The sequence below is a fragment of the Molothrus ater genome, chromosome 6, assembly GCF_012460135.2.
Source record: "Molothrus ater isolate BHLD 08-10-18 breed brown headed cowbird chromosome 6, BPBGC_Mater_1.1, whole genome shotgun sequence".
Lineage (NCBI taxonomy): Eukaryota > Metazoa > Chordata > Aves > Passeriformes > Icteridae > Molothrus > Molothrus ater.
In genome coordinates this window covers 1234550-1253841 of record NC_050483.2, presented here as the reverse complement: position 1 = coordinate 1253841, position 19292 = coordinate 1234550, and the positions used below count along the sequence as shown (strand labels likewise).

The 19292-nt window shown below is 45.5% G+C and overlaps 2 protein-coding genes across 12 annotated transcripts in view; one reads left to right on the top strand and one right to left on the bottom strand.

Annotated features, from left to right (window-relative positions):
- Window positions 1-1916, top strand: part of BTBD10 (BTB domain containing 10) — a 29499-nt gene extending 27583 nt beyond the window's left edge. For all 6 annotated transcript variants that reach the window (XM_036383177.2, XM_036383175.1, XM_036383173.1 and 3 more), the window contains one exon: window positions 854-1916. In XM_036383177.2, the coding sequence (XP_036239070.1) occupies window positions 854-1164 (311 nt within the window). In that variant the 3' untranslated portion in view covers window positions 1165-1916. The remainder of the gene's footprint in view (window positions 1-853) is intronic.
- Window positions 1917-2194: 278 nt separating this feature from the next.
- Window positions 2195-19292, bottom strand: part of BMAL1 (basic helix-loop-helix ARNT like 1) — a 50944-nt gene continuing 33846 nt past the window's right edge. For 4 of the 6 annotated variants that reach the window (XM_036383165.2, XM_036383168.2, XM_036383166.2 and 1 more), the window contains 11 exons: window positions 18212-18304; window positions 17109-17226; window positions 14437-14586; window positions 12456-12702; window positions 8275-8381; window positions 7783-7933; window positions 7107-7195; window positions 6173-6281; window positions 4389-4482; window positions 3320-3422; window positions 2195-2892 (listed from right to left, as the gene is read on the bottom strand). In XM_036383165.2, the coding sequence (XP_036239058.1) occupies window positions 2732-2892; window positions 3320-3422; window positions 4389-4482; window positions 6173-6281; window positions 7107-7195; window positions 7783-7933; window positions 8275-8381; window positions 12456-12702; window positions 14437-14586; window positions 17109-17226; window positions 18212-18304 (1422 nt within the window). In that variant the 3' untranslated portion in view covers window positions 2195-2731. The remainder of the gene's footprint in view (window positions 2893-3319; window positions 3423-4388; window positions 4483-6172; window positions 6282-7106; window positions 7196-7782; window positions 7934-8274; window positions 8382-12455; window positions 12703-14436; window positions 14587-17108; window positions 17227-18211; window positions 18305-19292) is intronic. The other 2 variants (XM_036383167.2, XM_036383170.2) reach the window with 1 other exon arrangement.

Genomic DNA, 19292 nt, shown 5'->3' with positions numbered 1-19292 from the left:
GGGCACAGGGAGAGGTGACTCGAACACAGCACAACCATCTGCACTGGCAGTGCCAGTGGCTGCTGTGCTGTGTCCCAGGAGGGCTGATGGGCTGTGCTCTGTAGGGCTGTGCTCTGTAGGGCTGTGCTGATGGGCTGTGCTCTGTAGGGCTGTGCTGATGGGCTGTGCTCTGTAGGGCTGTGCTGATGGGCTGTGCTCTATAAGGGCTGTGCTCTATAGGGCTGTGCTCTGTAGGGGCTGTGCTCTGTAGGACTGTGCTGATGGGCTGTGCTCTATAAGGGCTGTGCTCTGTAGGGCTGTGCTCTGTAGGGGCTGTGCTCTATAAGGGCTGTGCTCTATAGGGCTGTGCTCTGTAGGGGCTGTGCTCTGTAGGGCAGTGCTGATGGGCTGTGCTCTGTACAGTCAGGGCTGATGTTGCTGTGCTCTGTAGGGCTGTGCTGATGGGCTGTGCTCTATAAGGGCTGTGCTCTGTAGGGCTGTGCTCTGTAGGGGCTGTGCTCTATAAGGGCTGTGCTGATGGGCTGTGTTCTGTAGGGGCTGTGCTCTGTAGGGCAGTGCTGATGGGCTGTGCTCTGTACAGTCAGGGCTGATGTTGCTGTGCTCTGTAGGGCTGTGCTGATGGGCTGTGCTCTATAAGGGCTGTGGTCTATAGGGCTGTGCTCTGTAGGGGCTGTGCTCTGTAGGACTGTGCTGATGGGCTGTGCTCTGTAGGGGCTGTGCTCTGTAGGGCAGTGCTGATGGGCTGTGCTCTGTACAGTCAGGGCTGATGTTGCTGTGCTCTGTAGGGGCTGTGCTCTGTAGGACTGTGCTGATGGGCTGTGCTCTGATGTTGCTGTGCCCCTGCCTTTGCCAGGTTACCCCACGTACAAGGAGAAGGTGAAGAAGCGGCCGGGCGGGCGGCCGGAGGTGATCTACAACTACGTGCAGAGGCCGTTCATCCGCATGTCCTGGGAGAAGGAGGAGGGCAAGAGCCGGCACGTTGACTTCCAGTGCGTGAAGAGCAAATCCATCACCAACCTGGCGGCGGCAGCAGCGGACATCCCGCAGGACCAGCTGGTGGTGATGCACCCCACGCCGCAGGTGGACGAGCTGGACATCCTGCCCATGCACCCGGCCCCCAGCAGCAGCGAGCCCGAGGCCGAGGGCCAGAACCCCCCGCTCTGAGCGCGCTGCCCCACCGCACGCATGCTCCTGCAGTGACTGCACCCAGCCCATCCCGCACTGCAACGCCAGTTTTCCATTGTGTCCCGGTGTTTAGGATACTGCAGCAGGGACCTGGCACGGCCCCAGGGCATGCCTGGTGGCTCGGGGAGGAGCGCAGCCGGCGCTGGGCTCGGTGCCGTTCGTGTCTGTGTTTACCGTAGGTTGTGACGTTGGTGACCGTGAGCTGGCCTGGCCCCGCTCCGTGGCTCCGCGGCCCCGCGGTGGCACGGCCTTAGGAAGCAGAGTGGGAATTGATAGTAGCACTTTACAAATGGTTGAGAAGTGGAATTTGAAGCCATTTTTTATAAATGTATTGCACAATACTAACAAAGTGCTTCTATCAAAGGTGTTAACTGTACATAGTTTTGCTCTGAATAGATTGACCCTTTTGAAGTTATTGTATATGGTTGAGCACAAAACTACTTACTCCTGGGTTTTTGGATTGAGGACGTGATTCAATGACCCACGTAACATCTTGTTCAAGTTCTTTAGTGAATTTTTTCACTTGTTTGCAGCGTGAGCCATGTTCAAAAATTGTGAACAACGGACAGGGGCTTTATCTTAAATTTTGCCTTACCTTAAGCTGTTCACAAATATTTATTTAATACATTTTTCATAAGTGTCATGAAATAGGAAAATGCAAATGGTTCATTCTTCATTTATTAATGATTGTAAACAAGTTTTTCATGCAAATAAAGTTTCCATTATTTTAATGGGCTTGAATTATCTGTGAATTATGAATTTTGCAAGTAGTTGCTTTTCTTTCCTCGGGGGAAGGATGTTTAAGTGAAAAACAAGTGTTTCTTAAAGATAATCAGCCCATTTCAACGCACCTGCCTGTTGTGCTTTTCTCGGGATCAACATGGATCTAGGAGTAAGTAACAAGAGCTTCTCTGGGAATATTGTCATGACAAAGGAATGTAAGTGTAGGTAAGGCACTGGCTTTCCTCCCTTTTCTCCCAAGGCTAAAGAAATGATAAATACCAAGTGCTTCTAGCATGCACCTTCAGCAGGGTTTTATCAAATTTATTTATCAAAGTAAATACTCCATCTTAGAACAAGGGAAACATTTATTTTAAAAATATTTAACTGTCTAATACATTACACTTTAACAATATTTATAGTAAAGGATTCTTACAAGAAAGAATAAACGGCTTTATGGTACAATTAGTATAAGAAATATCCACATGGGGACTGTTTTGCAGTGTAAAAACACACCATACATCTGAAATGGTCATTTGCATATAAAAGCTACCACTGATGCCAGTGAGTTGCACAGTGATTTAAAAAAAATTTCAAACAACAGAATCCAAAATATACAAGTATTGCAAGCTATACACAGCTAACCAAATCAACACAGAACACTGTAGCAGGTTATTCCACTTTGTCTGAAGTTACACATGGTAGGATGAGTTGCATTCTGACGCAGCTTTTATGAAGTTCCCACATAAAAGCCTCTCAGTCCCACGGGTTTCACAGAGTGCAGAGCCCCACCAGTGAATGCACTTGGCTGTTGGCTGCTGGCTCCTCACAGGGGCCAGGGCAGGTCGCTGAAGTCCACGGGGCCGCCGAGCCCCGCGTCGGCCTCCAGCAGGCTCATGATGACCGCCATGGCCGCCTCGTCGTTGCTGGGGCTGCTGGAGCCCTGCTCCGTGTCGATCATGTCCATGCCGATGTGGGAGTTCTCCCCTGCAGGGACACAGCACAGCCAGCGCCTCAGGGGCTGCCCCCTCCCTGCACTGCTCCTCTGGGGCACAGCCAGGGCCTTGGGGACACCCCTGCTAGCTGGGTCACTCCCCAGCAAGGGCCACCGCGGCTCACAGGGACAGCCTGAGTGCCAGAGTGCACACACAGCGCTGCAGCAGCAGCTGAGCTGCTGAGCTGCTTCACGCTGACTCAGGAAAAGAGGCTTCCAAGCACTGCCTAAGGACATTTCAGTATGAAGGAACTTTACAAAACAGGTACAAAACACCTGCTGCCAGGTGCCTCCTGGGGCACACAGTGCTCAGCTGTGGGCTTTGTGCTTCAGCAGGTAAAAGCAAGTTACTGCTAAAAGCAACCAATGTCCATGTGTGTTCAGCTGGCACTGAGGGTGTTCGTGAGTGACTTCACTTACCCAGGATAGAGGAGTTGTCGGAATATGGGTACCCAGAATTATCCTGGATTTGCCCGGACAGCAGCCCAGCTGAAGAAATGTCTGGAGTGCCACCATTCAAGATCTTGAAAGACAAAACAGAAGCTCTAAAGCAGCATGAAATGGTGCGTTAAGTCTTAAATTGTCCTATACTGGAATTTTTAATATAGGGCAGATGGACTTCCCAAAATAACCCTGTGGTTTATAACAAACAATCTTCTAAAGAAGGAGAAATATCAAGGGGGTGCTGAAAACACCCCAGCCCTCCACCTGCATTTTCCTTTATGTCATGCCAGCAGCCCCTATTCTGTGGGCATGTTGAGCACTGTAGGGCAGAAGAAGAAAGAATAACTATTACCAGAATTGTAACTCTGTTCCAACCTGGAGCTTTATTTCAGTAACAAAGAGAGCTGGGAATAGACAGAAATATTTACTGTCTGTTCCAGTACAAGCAATTCTTACAAGCAAGTCATCATTTCTGAGAAAAAAAAGGTTAAGTAAGTCAGAAGCAGTGCGTAAGGATCTGGATATGCTTTGGATAAGACTTCTACAAGCGTTTAGAGATTGCTTGAGTAGCACTCAGGTGCCATTACCAGCACTGAGCCACCTGAACTCTTGTCCTGGCTGCTTCCAGCAATCTCAGAGCAAGGCAGGTGCACGGTGTTGACTTAAAAATACCCTCTGAGTGCCCAGGCAAGCACTGAGCTGTGCTGGTTTGTGCTCAGTGGTGGCATTCCTCGGGCACAGCCAGTGCTGCAGTGCCAGCAGTGCCAGCCTTCACCAGCACGGGGTGTCAGAGAGTTTCTGGAGGCTGGAGAGATGAGCAGAGCTGTTCCTTGCAGCTCTGCTGCAAACATCCAACCTACAGGGCAGGTGTCAAACACTGCTGGAGTTTGGGACACGCTGCTGGCTGCCCCTCAGAACAGGGGCTGTGACCCCTCAGTGCTGTGGCTGGGCCCCTTTTCCAGCCCAGCAGGCAGGAGCTGTTCCCTGAGCACAGTCCCACATTCCCTGCCCTGACTGGCCCAGCCTGGGGGAAGCTCATTCTCACCTTCTTCCCTCCTGGCGAGGATGTGTCGGGCGGGGGCGTGCTGGTGATGTTCAGGGGACTTGAGCCACAGCTGGAAGGTGATGATCCTCTTATCCTAAAACGTGCATAAAACAGGGCATGCATTTACAAGCAACTCAGAGACCTGGAGCTTTAAGTACTGACTTCAGTATCAGGTGCCATAAGGTGCTAAAAGCTTGAGCTTCATTTTTGTCATCTCCCTTTTTTGTGTTCCTCACGCCAGCAGGAGCGGCAATGCTGTTATCTGCAGCCAGACCAACAGTCCTGTGTAAATCCAGCCTGCTTGATCTGCAAGCTTTACCTCCTCCCTGTTTTTTTTCCTGGGCAGCTTTCACAGAGTCAGAAGGAAAAGGTCCTGGCTGCTAAGGAAAGCCTCGTTTTTGAGTATTTTACTTCAATTTCCACCAGCTAAGAGTTCCAGCTGCCTCAGTCACAGTAACCCAGACTCCTCCAGTGAGCTCCTGCTCCAGAAGTCCATTGGACACTGGATTGTTTGTAACTGCTCAAAGCCACATTGTTCACTTCCATTTTCCATAGCCTGATCAAACATCGTTAATAATGAATAATGTATTGACTGTAGCACCAACGAATCTCCAGACTAAAGGGAGGAGGGGTAGTTACAGAGAAAAGCAATGGAAATGGGATTCTTCTCCTTGGCAGAGTTCCCCTGGGAAAGCTGAACAGAAGGCAGCTTTGGAAAATAGTAACAGCTGCTGAAAAAGGACTGGAACTAACCCAGGGTCCGAACTGAAATGCAAACATGGGTGGTAACCGCACTACTACACTCACTTGGGCTAATCAAATGTTTCACAGCTACTAAAAGGGATGGTTTTAAAGCTTCAAAGTCATTTCAGCCATGTTTTTCTTTTTTCCTATTCCTACAGAGAGGAATGCAGCCTCAGGCATAGGTCTGCAGCTGCCTCAAGTGAGGACAGAGGGAGTCTCCTGCCTGCAGCAGGAACAAAACTGTGGGAAACAGACTGAATGTGTTCCTGGACTGCAGCTCAGCCTGGTTAAATTGCTGCCACTGAACACCTGCTGGGTGAGACCCCTTTTAGAGGAAAGGAAACAGTTCCCAAGAGGAAATCAGTGAGGAACAGGGATTTTTAGCCAACAGAAATGATGTGGTACCCCCTGAAAGCAGCTGCTCACACAGGTGAGAACACGAGAAGCAGCTGTGGATCCCCACAGCCCCTCGGTGACCCTGGGCTTGACCCAGCCCCACATCCTGACTGCCATGGGAAGGCCCCAGCACTGTGTCCTTGCCCCAGGAGCTGCAGGGGAACTGCAAAGCTCATCATGCACATCTAACAATCCCAAAAGCATCTGAGCAAATGGACTGCATGAAAACAAACATTGCTGTTTTGGCACACAGTCAATAGCTTTGGCATTTGGAGGTTGTGCCACTCACAGCCTCAAGTCACTGGGAAAAGAGCAGTCTGGAATGGATTTGTTTCTAGGTAGCTGCTCTTTTTAACTCCTCTTTCTGGTAAACAGGCCATCATCATCACCACTGCAAACACATGCCAGTAGTGGAATCAGAAATCAGTCTCTTGCAGCAGGAAGCTGAAGGCTGTAACTCTTCATGCTTTCCCTGTGGGCTGACTGCCTCAGGGAGGCTGAACAGGAATCTGTAGTGTCTCAGTAAGGCTGGATCATTCCTTATTCAGCTTGAATAAATTGTTCTTGCAGAGGAAATTAAGGAAGTCTAACTCCTCTTAAAGAACAGGAATAAAAGAACTCAACTCCACACCATTTTCTCTCACCTGTGAATCTCCATGATTTCTTCAGCAATCATCCTCCCTATTTTCCCTGCCCCAGCTCTTGTTCCACCTGGAATTCCAGGCACAGTGGGATGGGTCCTTTTGGGGCCACCTGAAATGAGCAGAAATGTTAAGGTCAGAGAAAAGCTTGCAAACTTTCTCCACAAGGCAACTGTGTTTAGGCTTTGAGTGGCTGCAGGACCTTCTGAACAGGATTTATTGACAGTTCCACCAACTGCTGAGTGCCTTCAAATGGATGAAAAGCTCTGGCTTGCACTGAGCTGTGCTGGGTCTCAGATGTCCCTCTGTGCCAGCAGGGACAGGACAGGCCCCAACTCTTTTAGAATCTGGCTGTTCTCTTTCAGAACTGAGCATCTGGTGCTACCTCTTGTCCAGAGCTGGTACAGCATGGCCTTGTCAGACCCTGTGCTAAACAGGCCCTTCTCCAAACATGTTTGTTCTCTGCTTTGTGTGAAGAACTTGCCAGTGCATACTCCACTCAATATGAGATAAACCCAAGGGAGCTGATGACTGCAGGTGACTGCAGGAATATAAGAGTGAAGGGAAAAGTGAGGTGTGAGCAGTTAGGAGCTGTTTCTGTAATGTGTTTTCACACTTGCACAGCACTTGGGAGGTTGGAAAGAACACCTCCACTTGGGAGGAGCACCTGCAAAGAGCCTGATATACTCCAGGCAGAGAAAAGCCCCCAGTGAGAGGGCAGGAAAGGCCTCAGCATTGCTTACCCAGAATGGATAATGCTTCTGGAAATGCAGATTTACCAACAGCCACCCTCAGCAGGTGTGGCTCAGACCCAAAGCTAAACCTCATTTTCCTTAGGATATGAACAAATCTCAGTGCAGGAGGGCAGCATGAGTGTGCAGGCAGGACGAGCTGCTGTCCAGGCAGGAGAGGCAGGGATGGCTGAGGCTGGAGTTACCTTCTCCAGCCTGGAGCACGCTGTCCATGCTGTGTGGGGACGCCGCCAGCTGCGGAAACGCCACGTCCCCGCTCTCCAGGACCGTGGTGCTGTGGAGGGCAAGGATGAGAAAAATCAGGGAGAGAAAACCCTACAGAGGTAGAAAAGCCTCCCAGTGATTACAACCCAGGTCATGCAGCCAGAGTTTCAGCATGGAATGCTTCAGGGTTTCAGCAGTGTCACCTCTGAGACTGACACCGGGGCTGGATAAACAGCAGGGATCAACCACCCTGTTCCACCTCCAAGTGTGCAGTGCCAGAGCCCAACAGCCTCTCTCAGCACAGAACTCCTCTGCAGGAATTATTCTGCTGAGAAGTCACCTCAAGAGAAAGGAAAAGAGGGGGGAAATACCTGCCAAAGCAAAGAAATGCAGGCCCCTTAAGTTCCTACAAAGACCAAATCCCAGCTTTTCCCAAAGAAAGAACATATTTCTATTTTCTGCAAGCTTCAACGACCAGAAATTAAATTACTGCAATTTTTAAACTAAACCTGGGGTTGTTTTAACTCCCTGGGGTGTTGTCTGGAGAAGACAGCTATTGCCATACAGAAGGTGTGCACATATTTAGGTCAAATCTCATATGAGAAAAGGGCAAAGCAATGGGCATTCCCAGGCACCTGCTGGGGGAAAAGCACTTACGAAACCACTGTGTTTGTGGAGACAATGTATTCTACTTCTTTGGTCCAAGGGTTCATGAAACTGAACCAGCGACTCCGCAACGTAATAAAAGAGCCATCTTTTATTTTAAACTTGTAGCAGTTAGTTGTGATTTTTTCTCTTGTCTGCAAAACTGAAGACAGGCAGAAAGCAATTCATTAGTGTCAAGCAGGCACCACAACATAAATAGAGCCCTTCTCAGGGAAAACCCAGTTAATTCCTCCCCACATCCCTCAAGAAAAATGCTATTCCTCCCTCATCCCCCTCACCCATCCTGAAGCTCAAATATTCCCTACAAATCCATGCAAGTCTGAGGTAATCACAGTGTTTGGCACACACAGCACAATGCTCTTGACTAAAGCATTTGCAAACAGCAATACCCAAATATTTTCAAGTATTTGGTTTCCTTAATACACAATAACTGTTCCCAATATTTTGAACAAAATTTCTTTCCTGAATTATTAAGAGCCATACCTTGTCTGTGACATTCTGCAAGATGTGCTATATCATCTTGATGGAAATATTCATAACATGAAGTACCTAGAAGTTCCTGGGGTAAGTATGCCAGGATGGCTGTTGCCCTGGGGAAGGGAGAGAGAGGAAGAAAATTAAAAAAAAAAAAAAAAAATCTTTTCAAGTTGAAGTATTAGTCAGAGATTCCTAAAGCTCACACTGAGGCTGGGAAAGGCTCAAGTAATGCAGAAAGGAATTTTCAGCTTAGAAGGAAAAAAACCAAATCCTTAATACTATTTTTAATTCTCAGGTAATTAAAAAAGTACCTAACACCCAGAGCCCTCAGGTATTACATTTGACCTACCATCACCAGTGGGGATGTAAGTCTTTCTAAATAGCTTTGAAGATTTGCTGTAATTTTGGGAATTGAAGCCTGAAAAAAGCTGCCTTGTAGCAGCCACGAGACAACACAAAGCTTTCTGCACCAAGTGCCCCTGCACAACAACATCCAAGGCTTGGAGAACTCCAGGGTGGGACAGAACAACACCACACCAAACTTGACTTGGAGTTTGTACATTTCTTAGAGGAAAATTCTTAGAATTCTTTAGAAGAATTCTCTGGAAGAATTTTCTTAGAAAATAATCTGTGTTTCTCAGAAGAAAATTACTGAGGGAGAAGTGAAGATTCCTTGAAGAAGCTGAAATAAGTGTCACAATTCCAAACCATTCCAATTCAAATTAAACATGAAGAGCAATAAGGAACAAACCCAGGTAGATTAACATCTCGTCTGCAATCTCAAAAAAGCCCAAATTAAACAATATAAAATGCAGAAATTAGTACATATTAACAATTATGAATAAGAACGGAGGGGAAAAAAGCTGAAGCACCAAATCCATAGTATTTCAATGTGGGGCATTTTTGTATGTTCCCAAACACAAGACACCTCAAGCCCTCCTTGACAGGGAGACCAACACCCTCAGCCTTGGAGAAGGAAACAAGAATTCAAACTGACTTCTGCAGGGTGAGCCTTATGCCTGGCCACTTAGAACTCCAAGGAATCATCAAAGCAATCTCTGACAGAATCACAAAGCAGCAAAACCAAGCCTGTCTTTAAAATGGAAGAGCTGGGAAGCCAGTCAAGCTCATTCCAGTATATTTCCAAGAACTTTAATAACCAAGGCTTTCAGCAGCACTGCTGTGGTGGGACACCCCACACAGAGGGGGAACAACCAGCATGAGCAGCTACAGGGAATTTGTCAAGCCTTTTCTTTTCACAGCAGGTGCTGTGGAAAGGAGAATCTGCACCAAATTACAGCCACCAACAGACTGGGTGCATTCAATATCTGACCATGTTCTATGATGCAAGGAAGGAAATTGTTTGTGTCCTTCTGGAATTTCATCCTGTATTTACTTTTCTCCTCAGCTTGCTTCTCCCACTTAACAAGGCAGCTCTGAATCCTGAAGCTGTATCTGATAACATCTGCATAGATAATAAACTTAATTTTACTCTCAAATTCAGCATGCAGACCCATCAGAAGTCCTGAATAAGTAAGAGGAGAGATGATTCTCTCTAAAACTCTGCTCAGTGTAGCTGCCATTCCAACAGAGAACTGTTCAGCAGCTCCCTGGCTGAGGCAGCCCAGCTAATTGGTACCTAATCCATTGCTGTGCTTCCCCAGGGACCATGAAATCCATGGAGACAGAAAAGGTCACAGGGAGTTTAGGAAGTGTTTCTTTCTTGAGTTCCTTGGACAGATGATAAATGAACAGTGCAAGTCTATATGAACAAAACAACCTGACTTGGAAATAAATTGTTTTCAACTTTTATAGGTGCCTAAATATTCTCCAGGAAAAGCAAGGATCATTGGATGTCAGCTTCAGGCCTACAGATGAGGCTTTCTTCTAAATAAATTCCCTTTCAAAGAGTTCTTTGAAGTAGCATAGACAGCCCAAGGATGTAAACAACAGCTGGAAAACAATTCAGTAAAAGCATATGTGCTTAAATCCAATGGGTCAATATTTTCTGAGTCTCATTATTTTAAAAATGACTTCAAACTACACATGAGGGGAATAAGCCTGATCTTTTGAAAATAAAACTTGTCTATAAACAAGACAGAATGGCATTTTCTGAGCAACAGGAAGCTCTGAATGCTCCCACAGCTCCCAGAGTGAGCACCAGCTCTGAGCACTCAGGAGTTGGTATTTTCATAAGCTTTCTATCAAATAAAAAAACCCCAAACATCCCAACCTAACCAAAACCCACAAACCCAACCACTCCAAAACAGATAAATAATATAAAAAAATAAATATTCTCTGCACTTGAATTCCTCCATGACTATCCTCTGCTTCCTTTCAAAGGGCACTAAAGATCAGCTGAGTCTCCCCTGAACCCAATTCCAGCAGGCAGATTCTGTCCGAGTTTGGAGTTTGGGCTTTTCTGTGTCTCAAGCAGCTGAGGCAAAGCCACAGGGAAACTGAAGCAGGCTCATCTGGGCAGTCTCAATCCTCTTGACAAGGAAGGTAACCAAGCATCCCTCTCCAACCAACCCAGCATAACCTCTCCATTAACATCCTTCAATCTCCTACTTTTCCCTCCACCATCCAGTAATTTTCAAGGAAGATTCAGGTCATATGTACCTGCTACTGAAGAAAATTCAAGGCCTTTCTTTTGGAAAAGGAAAGAATGACCCTTTTAGATAATAAATTGATGTTTGAAAGCAGATACCACATGGGCACAAGTTCTCAAACTGTTTCCAGGAGATAACCCTTATGAAAAGCTTTCCTTCTTACAAATACAAAGGGTCCCAGAGAGAAGCATTAATCCAGCAGAATGTGTCCTAGTAAACAGTTATGTAAGTGTACATGCTAGCAAAGCCTAACCCAGCTCTGCAGCCTCTCAACAGCCTGGTGTTTGCAAGAGGTTTCATGTAACAGAGGGAGCAATTAGGGTCCAGTTTCAAACCATTTTTTTCTGAAGATTACACACATACAGAATACATACCCCCCTAATGAATTGGCAGAAAAGATCCTGGCGTTATTCTGCCACATTTTTGGAAGTTTGGGGGATTTTTTAAAAAATTTCATCAGCCACGCTGAATTAATGCATAGTAACAGCTCCAAGTTCCACCTCAAAGCCAACCCAGTAAAAAAAAGCTCAAAAGGGCAGCAATTCCTTTTCCCAATAGTATTCATGTGAAATACAAAGCTGTGCTTCGTGTCAGGTACATGCAGGCAATGTGTGTATTTGTGATTGTGATATGTGTGGAAACCGACCATGGGACAGTTATAAAGACGAATTCTAATAATAACTGAGAAAGTAAAGCATGGAAGAAGGCCTTTGAACCTGTCCTTTGTTCGCAATTAACCTTAGTTGATTTAGGAGCATTTGAATTAAAGCGTTAAGGATGTTGCTCTTTGCTTGTAGTTAAGCCTTAAAGAGTTCTGCAATAACAACCTTTTGAAGTTTAATTTTAGAATATTGCTTGTATCCTTGAAACTATAGCTTTGGAATATATATAAAGGAAATATGCTTATCTCAGGCCTTAACAAAACAGAGAAAAGCAGCTTGACAAAGGAAGATGAAGATCAACTTAAGGATTAATAGTTTCAACCAAGGGAAGCTGGACATCACTGTTATGAGATCTATAGTCCTTGCAATTAAAAGGTGGACCCACATCTGGGGAGCTGGACTCCACCAGATGGGATTCGTCTTTCTTCTTTCAGAAACCAGACCAGCACCATCTGGGATACTCCTTTCTGGGATACATCCTGAGAGAAACTAAATCACAATAGTGTATAGAATTGTGACATAAAAATTGGGAATAGAAACTGCTGATGAGTAAAAATTGGGAATAGAAACTGCTGAGAAAGCTGATGAGTACACCTACAAATACCTGTAAGCCTCAACTATCGGTGTGCAGTTGGAGGGAACACTTCCCCCACTGTACCCAGCGCTGTATTGCTCATACTTGACCATCCTAATTAATAAATTGATTGCTGCTGGAATATTGGCCTAGTCAAGCTTCTTATTTATAACAATAGTAACATCTCTGAGCTCCATCTGAAAGCCAACCCAGTAAAAAAAGCTCAAAAGGGCAGCAACTCCTTTTCCCAACGGTATCCACACAGTGCTGCCAGGCAAGCTGAGGCTGAGGCGGCGCTGGGCAGGGAGCCGGGGTGGAAGCTCTTAGGGGGATCCTCACCTCTGATCTACAAAGACGAACTTGCCGTCGATGGCGTGCCGGGACACGTACTCGGTGGGCTTCACCCGGATCTCGCCGTTGGCCGGCTGCGGCACCACGTGGGGATGGAGCCTCCCGATGGCAACAAGGCAGCTCAGGTTACAGCCCTCGTTATCGGGCTCGTTATCTTCATCCAGGCCCATCTTTGTTGGAGGCCAGCTTTTTAAGTAGCCTGTGCTATGAATAGTGCAAAAGCTTTTGCGGTCTGCTGTGAAAAGAAAACAAACAAAAAAACAAACCAAAAAACAAACAAACAAACAAAAAAAAAAACAAAAAAACAAACCAACAAAACCCAAGAAAGCAGTTAGGTCGTGGGTACAGCTTTGGAGAACTTCAACTCAATTCTGCTAATAATGCACCCCCTCTCTCATGCAGGAAATGTGGGATGCTCTTCTCTAAGGCAGGGCTGGGGGTGCTCATCCTGGAGCAAAGGAGGCTCAGGGGTGACTTTATTACTGTCTAGAACTGCCTGACAGGAGGGTGCAGCCAGGCGGGGATCAGCCTCTCCTCCCGGGCAGCCGTGACAGGATGAGAGGACACGGCCTCAAGCTGCATCAGGGGAGGTTCAGGTTGGACATCAGCAGGAATTGCTTCCCAGAAAGGATTGTCCAGCATGGGAAGGGGCTGCCCAGGGAGGTGCTGGAGTCCCCATCCCTGGAGGTGCTCAAGGAGTGACAGAGCTCTCGGTGCCACAGCCTGGCTGACAGGGGGATGTTTGCTCAAAGGCCGGGACTCAATGATCTTGGAAACCTTTTCCAACCTTAACGACTCTGTGATTCCAAGGGCTTTTTCAGCACTCCTGCTGAAATGCAGCTAATCTGAGATAATCCAATAAACAATTTATCTTGGCAAAACCACTGTTTAGGAGAAACATCACATAGTTCAGACCAAGGTTGCTTTTGGTAATTTTGAGCAGAAATTGCATCACATTTTATTATTTCAGCGAAAGAGGCAAATAACCCCAAGGAACGTATGAAGAAATTAGTAGATTAATAAATAAGATGCCTCTTTCATCTTAACCTGAGGCTCCTACAAACCCCATGTTTGGCAGAACATACTCTCTCTGGGGTATGTGGGGCACACAGGGGTGATGAAGATTTGCAATGGCCAGTAAAAGTCAGTATCCAAAAGAATTCCCATTCCTCAGCACTGAGCAGGCCTGAAAACTCCAAGGAAGATGACTTTCATAGGTGGAGTAAAAGGCTAATGCCAACTACTCAAACCTCAGCAGAGAGCACAAAAGCAGGATCCAAGGCTGAGGCTGAGGCTGAACCTCACAGGGAGTTGGGGCAGCTGCCACAGCCAAAGAATGCACCAAAATTGCCTCTGCTCTCTTGCTGTTTGTCTTTTCACTTTAACTAAACCAAATGTATCATTCACAGTACTCAAAGAAGAAACCTTCACATTTGGGCTAAATATATATTCCAACATGCTTAGAACAATAGGCTGCAGAGGAGAAAATATTACCAACACTGCTAATGCTAAAAGGTGTAGAAACACCACGTTTCCAGTACTCACAATGTACCAAACCCACAGATGAACTTAGAATTACACTCATTTTTTAAGGTGGATATCCATCCACACATCCCTGGGCAGAGAACAAGGAACAGCTCCCCTTTACTGGAGACATTGGCCAGGTGGTCAAGAGTGAATGTGATCTGACCAGTGTCTGAAGATGATGCAATAACCCCCCAGAGCTGCTGGCACACACTGCCTGAGAAAGTTTCAAGAAAGCAGAGTGGAGAATTTGGCTTTAAATGCTAATACAGGTGTGTAAGAGATACTGGAGGGGGGCGAGAGGGAGTTTGAAGAAGTAACAGACCAAGACATAGCTCAGAATCTTACTAAGAAACATTGACAAATGTAAAAAAATGCAACCACTGTGAATGGGCAGCATTAAAAAAAATCCTGACAGCCTTGGCAACAAAAGCATGATGGTTACCTTTCTTCTTTGAGCAGGTTGAAGGGAAATCCTTGTCTTCTACCTTGACAGAGGGCCTGTTGCACTTCATCCTGCAGAAGAAGGAGCGCCGTGCCCCGGAGCAGAGGCGCGAGGGCCCGGGCGTGATGTCTGTCTTGACCGGGAGTCCGGCTGCGAGCGAGGAGGCAGGGTCAGAGGGAACCACCCCAAACCCCACCCCACAGTGCTTCAACCCCACCGGGCCTTGCCTCTCCTGCTTCTGAGGTTTCGATGTGTGTGACTGTGCAGGACCCAGCTGATCATGATACCTCGGGTTTTAGCTTTTTATTTTTTCTTTCTTTTCGATTTTGTGCTGCTTTGGTGGTAGGTTTCATATAAGGGGTACTAAGGTGTGAGTTTTCATATAAGGGGATAGTAAGGTGTGGGTCTGGGTTTCATGTAAGGGGATGGTAAGCTCTCTTCACAGAGTAGGTAGACACAGCAATTCCTTCTCTATCTGGGGACCCAAGGACAGCCAATCCAGATCTCAGGCCCAAGAGCATAAACAGCGTGGACTGAAGAGAGAAAAAACAAGAAGGATGGGACTGCATGGGCTGGAGCTGTGGTTGGATAATTAGCTCCAATATGCTAATGGACCAAAACTGGTAAAAATGTGAGCTCTCGTGACCAAGCCCTCCTTTGCTTCCATCTTAGAGCCATCTGGGTACTGCCAGGGTGTGGCCTTTGAAGGCTCTTCAACAAATATCCACTTTATTCCCAATAACTCTGTCTTGCCTCTGTTCCAGCTCCTTAAGGCATCAATACCAACACTGCAACTTCTGACTCTGGTTTCTGCTGTTAGAGCACTGAGGCTGGAGAACACAGGGTTCTGAGTGCAAAGATCAGCAAGAGATTGGACAAATCCACACAAGTCCTGTGATAAACACTGCCATTTCTCTGAACTGGTTAAAAACAGAGAGATTACTCTATTATTATTCTGAGATTACTCAGAATTCCATACACAGGCACTCAGGAGGCTCCTGACCCTTCAGACTGGCACTTTTCTATCACAACACCCTCCCAGAAAACATGCGCATATGGAGCAGAAGAGTCCAAATGACACTCCAGGGAGAGATGGAGGAGAAAAGGTAGCAGGGACCCACACAGGAACTGCAAATCCCCAAGACCTCCAGTTATGTCTCAGAAGTCTCTCTTGCCTTGCAGAAATAATTGCACATGGACATGCCCTAACAATAAATCCTGACCTTTATCAGATTCTCACAGGGGATTCTTTTCTGTGGGAAAACCAACCAAAACACACCAGTCTGAGCCACCAGCAGAGTGCTGGTACCACCAGGGCTCTGGGAAGACATGGAATGCTTCCATGGCATGCATCAGGAGCACAGGTATCAGCAAGGCCAGTGCTCCAAGGGCTGCTGGAGGATTTAATTCACACAGCAGCTTTTCCACAGCCTGCCATCCACTCTAACCATGACTGCATGGGGATATGTAAAATCAAGCAGCTGTCAACATGAACAAAAACTTCTCAGGCCTTGTGGGCTTTTAACGTAATTCCAATATTTTAGTGGAAAATGTGCCTCCCTTACAATTCCACTGGAGTGAGGTGATCTCCAGGAGGTCAGGCTGCCCTGCACCACATGGCCTCCACACTGCTGCACCATGGTGTGAGTACAAGCTGTGCTGAGTTACTCATGCCAAGACAAAAATAAATACATGCATACATCCTCATACTCTTCACCAGTATGAGTTCTTGAAACTCTACCAATCCGTCTATCATAGCAGATGGGAAGACTGTAATTCATAGTATTTATTTTTGCCCTAACTTTGTCAGAGCCATACAAAAAAAAAAAAAAAAAACCACAAAAAAACCCAACAAAAAACCAGGAGGCAGCACTGGATATTCATGCTTGACAACCAATGAAACCAGGAGCCAGAAAAAAACTTCAGCTGATTCTGCTGAAGCCTCCAGGCTCCCTGCCCTCAAATGATCTCCCCCAACTTCAGTTTCTGAAGTTGAGCTGGTGGCTTCTGTGAGCTGAGATCCAGGAGATTTCTGCTCCTGACAAGCATGAGACTTAATGGCCTGGAAATCTGCAGTTGTAAGATACCACCTTCCACTTAAGCAGTGCAGACTCCTGTTATGAGAGGGAATTAAACACCCACTCACCCCAAGAGCAGCAGAGATTCAGAACTACTTGAAAATACCAGAATGGAACAGAGCTAAGAGACATGGCAGGAAATGATTCCAAAGTTAAAAACCTTCTGAGAGAAAGGCTGGGTCACTGATGGCAGTAAGCAATAAATAAGTAGATAAATAAAATGAATCCTCTATCTTGGCTGACAGCTAAGGACTACCAAGATAATACTGAGTGTATTCTGACCATTTAGAATGATGGATTAGAAGAAATGGAAAAAGTTAAAGGTTTGATGCCTGGAAGAGAGAGGACAACTCACAGGTGAAGCCAGTTCCAGTAATGCCTCTGTGCCACAGTGCATGCCAAACCCAACAGCTTCCAGGAACTTGTTTCACACTTTGTTTTTTCTTTTTTTGTTTCTTGCTGTCTTTAAGCTACAACTTGCTTGGCATGAGACAATCCAGGCAGCATCCCCCCACATCCCCACTCATGACACGAGGCAAAGCCCCAGCAGCAGTGACTCTAGGTGACATTTTTCCCAAAGCTGGGAACACTCACTTTTTGCATCTATAAGTCTTTCTCGTGGCGCGGTGTCAGAAGAAGAGAGCTGCTCCTTCACTTTGGCAATGTCTTTAGGATGGAGATAATCAAATAAACTTTGACCAATCAAATCATTCTGTAGAGATTGAACATTCAGTCAAAAAGTAAAATAATGGCTCAGTATGTTTTCTTCATTTTAGCATCCAGTATGAACAATCCTTTTACACATAGGTGTAACCAAGGAATACCAAACATCCAGATCCAGCCTCATTGCAGGGGGTTTGGACTGGATGACCTTTCAAGGGTCCCTTCCAAACAAACTACTTTAGTGCTAAATGATTTGATGGAAGGTTTTCTCTGTGTATTGAAGTTATGACTACATTACACAGTAATTCCTGTCATCATTTTCAGTAAGAGTTTTGCATGAATTGGCATGCTCAATTCTCCCCCACCAAATATCTGGTTTCTACTCAAGTCTTACTTCTTCTACCACACATTTGAATGAAGAAAAATCCTAATTGCAAATGTTCACTTTCATTATTTACATATGAATTTAGCATATACCTGACTAAATGCTGTCTGAGGAAAACTTTTGAAGCTAATACAGGTTCAGATTTGATGAGGAGTGCAGATGACAGAAAGAATTAAGATTATTTACACAATACATGGTCCAACTTAAGCCTTATGTTGAGCATATATTAAAAACCTGGCTTTGATATAACTGCTTTCCAGTTTCCATCAGTAAGTATGCAAGCAAAACCAGAACAGGTAGAAAGAAAACTAAGCTGAAAAATCCATGTGATGCTGCTGGAAAAACCCCAGACTGATGTTTCAATATTTGCTTGCACTCGCAATTAGGTAATGCTTTTGCAAGCCTGAGGGTAAATCCTTGAGCAGAATGCCTCAATCAGTGAATTAAATTTAGTTCCTTTTCACCTCTTGCTTTGAATGGAAACCAGAAAGAATCTTCTCTAATGACATGGCAGAGGAAAGCTCTCTCTCTTTGCAACACCTCTCAGCTTTCAAGACAGACTCTTCCCTACCCCCCCAGATAAAGGCATAACCATCAAAAAGCTCTCAAATCTTTTAAGACCCAATGTACTTAAAATGGAAAGGAATACCTGACTGTAGTTGAGGATCTTGAAGACAGATTCTGAAACAAACAGTATCTTTCCTCTGTCACAGCCCACAACAAAAAGGAATCCATCTGCTGCCTAATTGTGGGGGGAAGTGAAATCCCAAGTTATACATCCACATTGCATCATTATAACCTTTAAAAGCACTTTGTGTACAGTAGAATTTCTACACTAGGAGAGCTGTCTTAACATTTAGAAGTAACTGAGTCAACAGGAAAAAATGTGAATTACAATGAAGGGGTTTTTTGCATCTGCAAACATTTTTTGGCACGATTCTGGGCATTGTGCCCAGAATGTAAAATAACTTTTAGGAGAAGAAAGAACCCAGGTCTTGTCCAATAATATTATGATTATGTTTAATAATGCCTTCAAATTAAAATGTTATTTTAACTGTACTTAAAAAAGCTCCTCTTTTAGAAACCAACCGTAACCTGGATATTTATTTCTGTGCCTAGAGGCAAGCAATTCCTATTTGCCAAGTACTGTCTTTTAGTCACACACAAGCATGCAGGAATAGGCCCCAATTATGTATCTTCAGAGCCACAATGCTGCAGAAATTAAATTCTACATATGCTGCACCTGGACACTGCAGTGCTTCAACAATTACACAGCCACTAGAAAAGCTTAACTACTGACTAATGAGAGAAGAGAGAAGCTCCCCACACTATAAAAGCAGTGTAACAGCAGGCAGCCAAACACACTAAGTCATGTTACATCAGTAACCTCAATAAAAAGGTGTTCATTGTATCATTGTACACTGAAAATCATGGCAAGGTAAGCAAGGGCAGCAAGCCCACAAGAAAACTATTCATGTGGTTTGTACATGTAATAACTGAAGATTCCAATGGTTCCCATCTAAATTGCCCTCTTCAACGTTCCTGCTTAAATTAAGAAATGCTAGTCATCATTAAACACACTGACTCTGTGAAGTAGGCTCCAGATTTCTTAATTATCCTCCATAATCAAAACATTTTTAAGCTGATAGACAAGGCAGAAAAATACTGGTGGTGGGCTTTGGGAGAGCTATAGTCACAGATATTAATATCTCTTAATTAAAAGTTGGAAC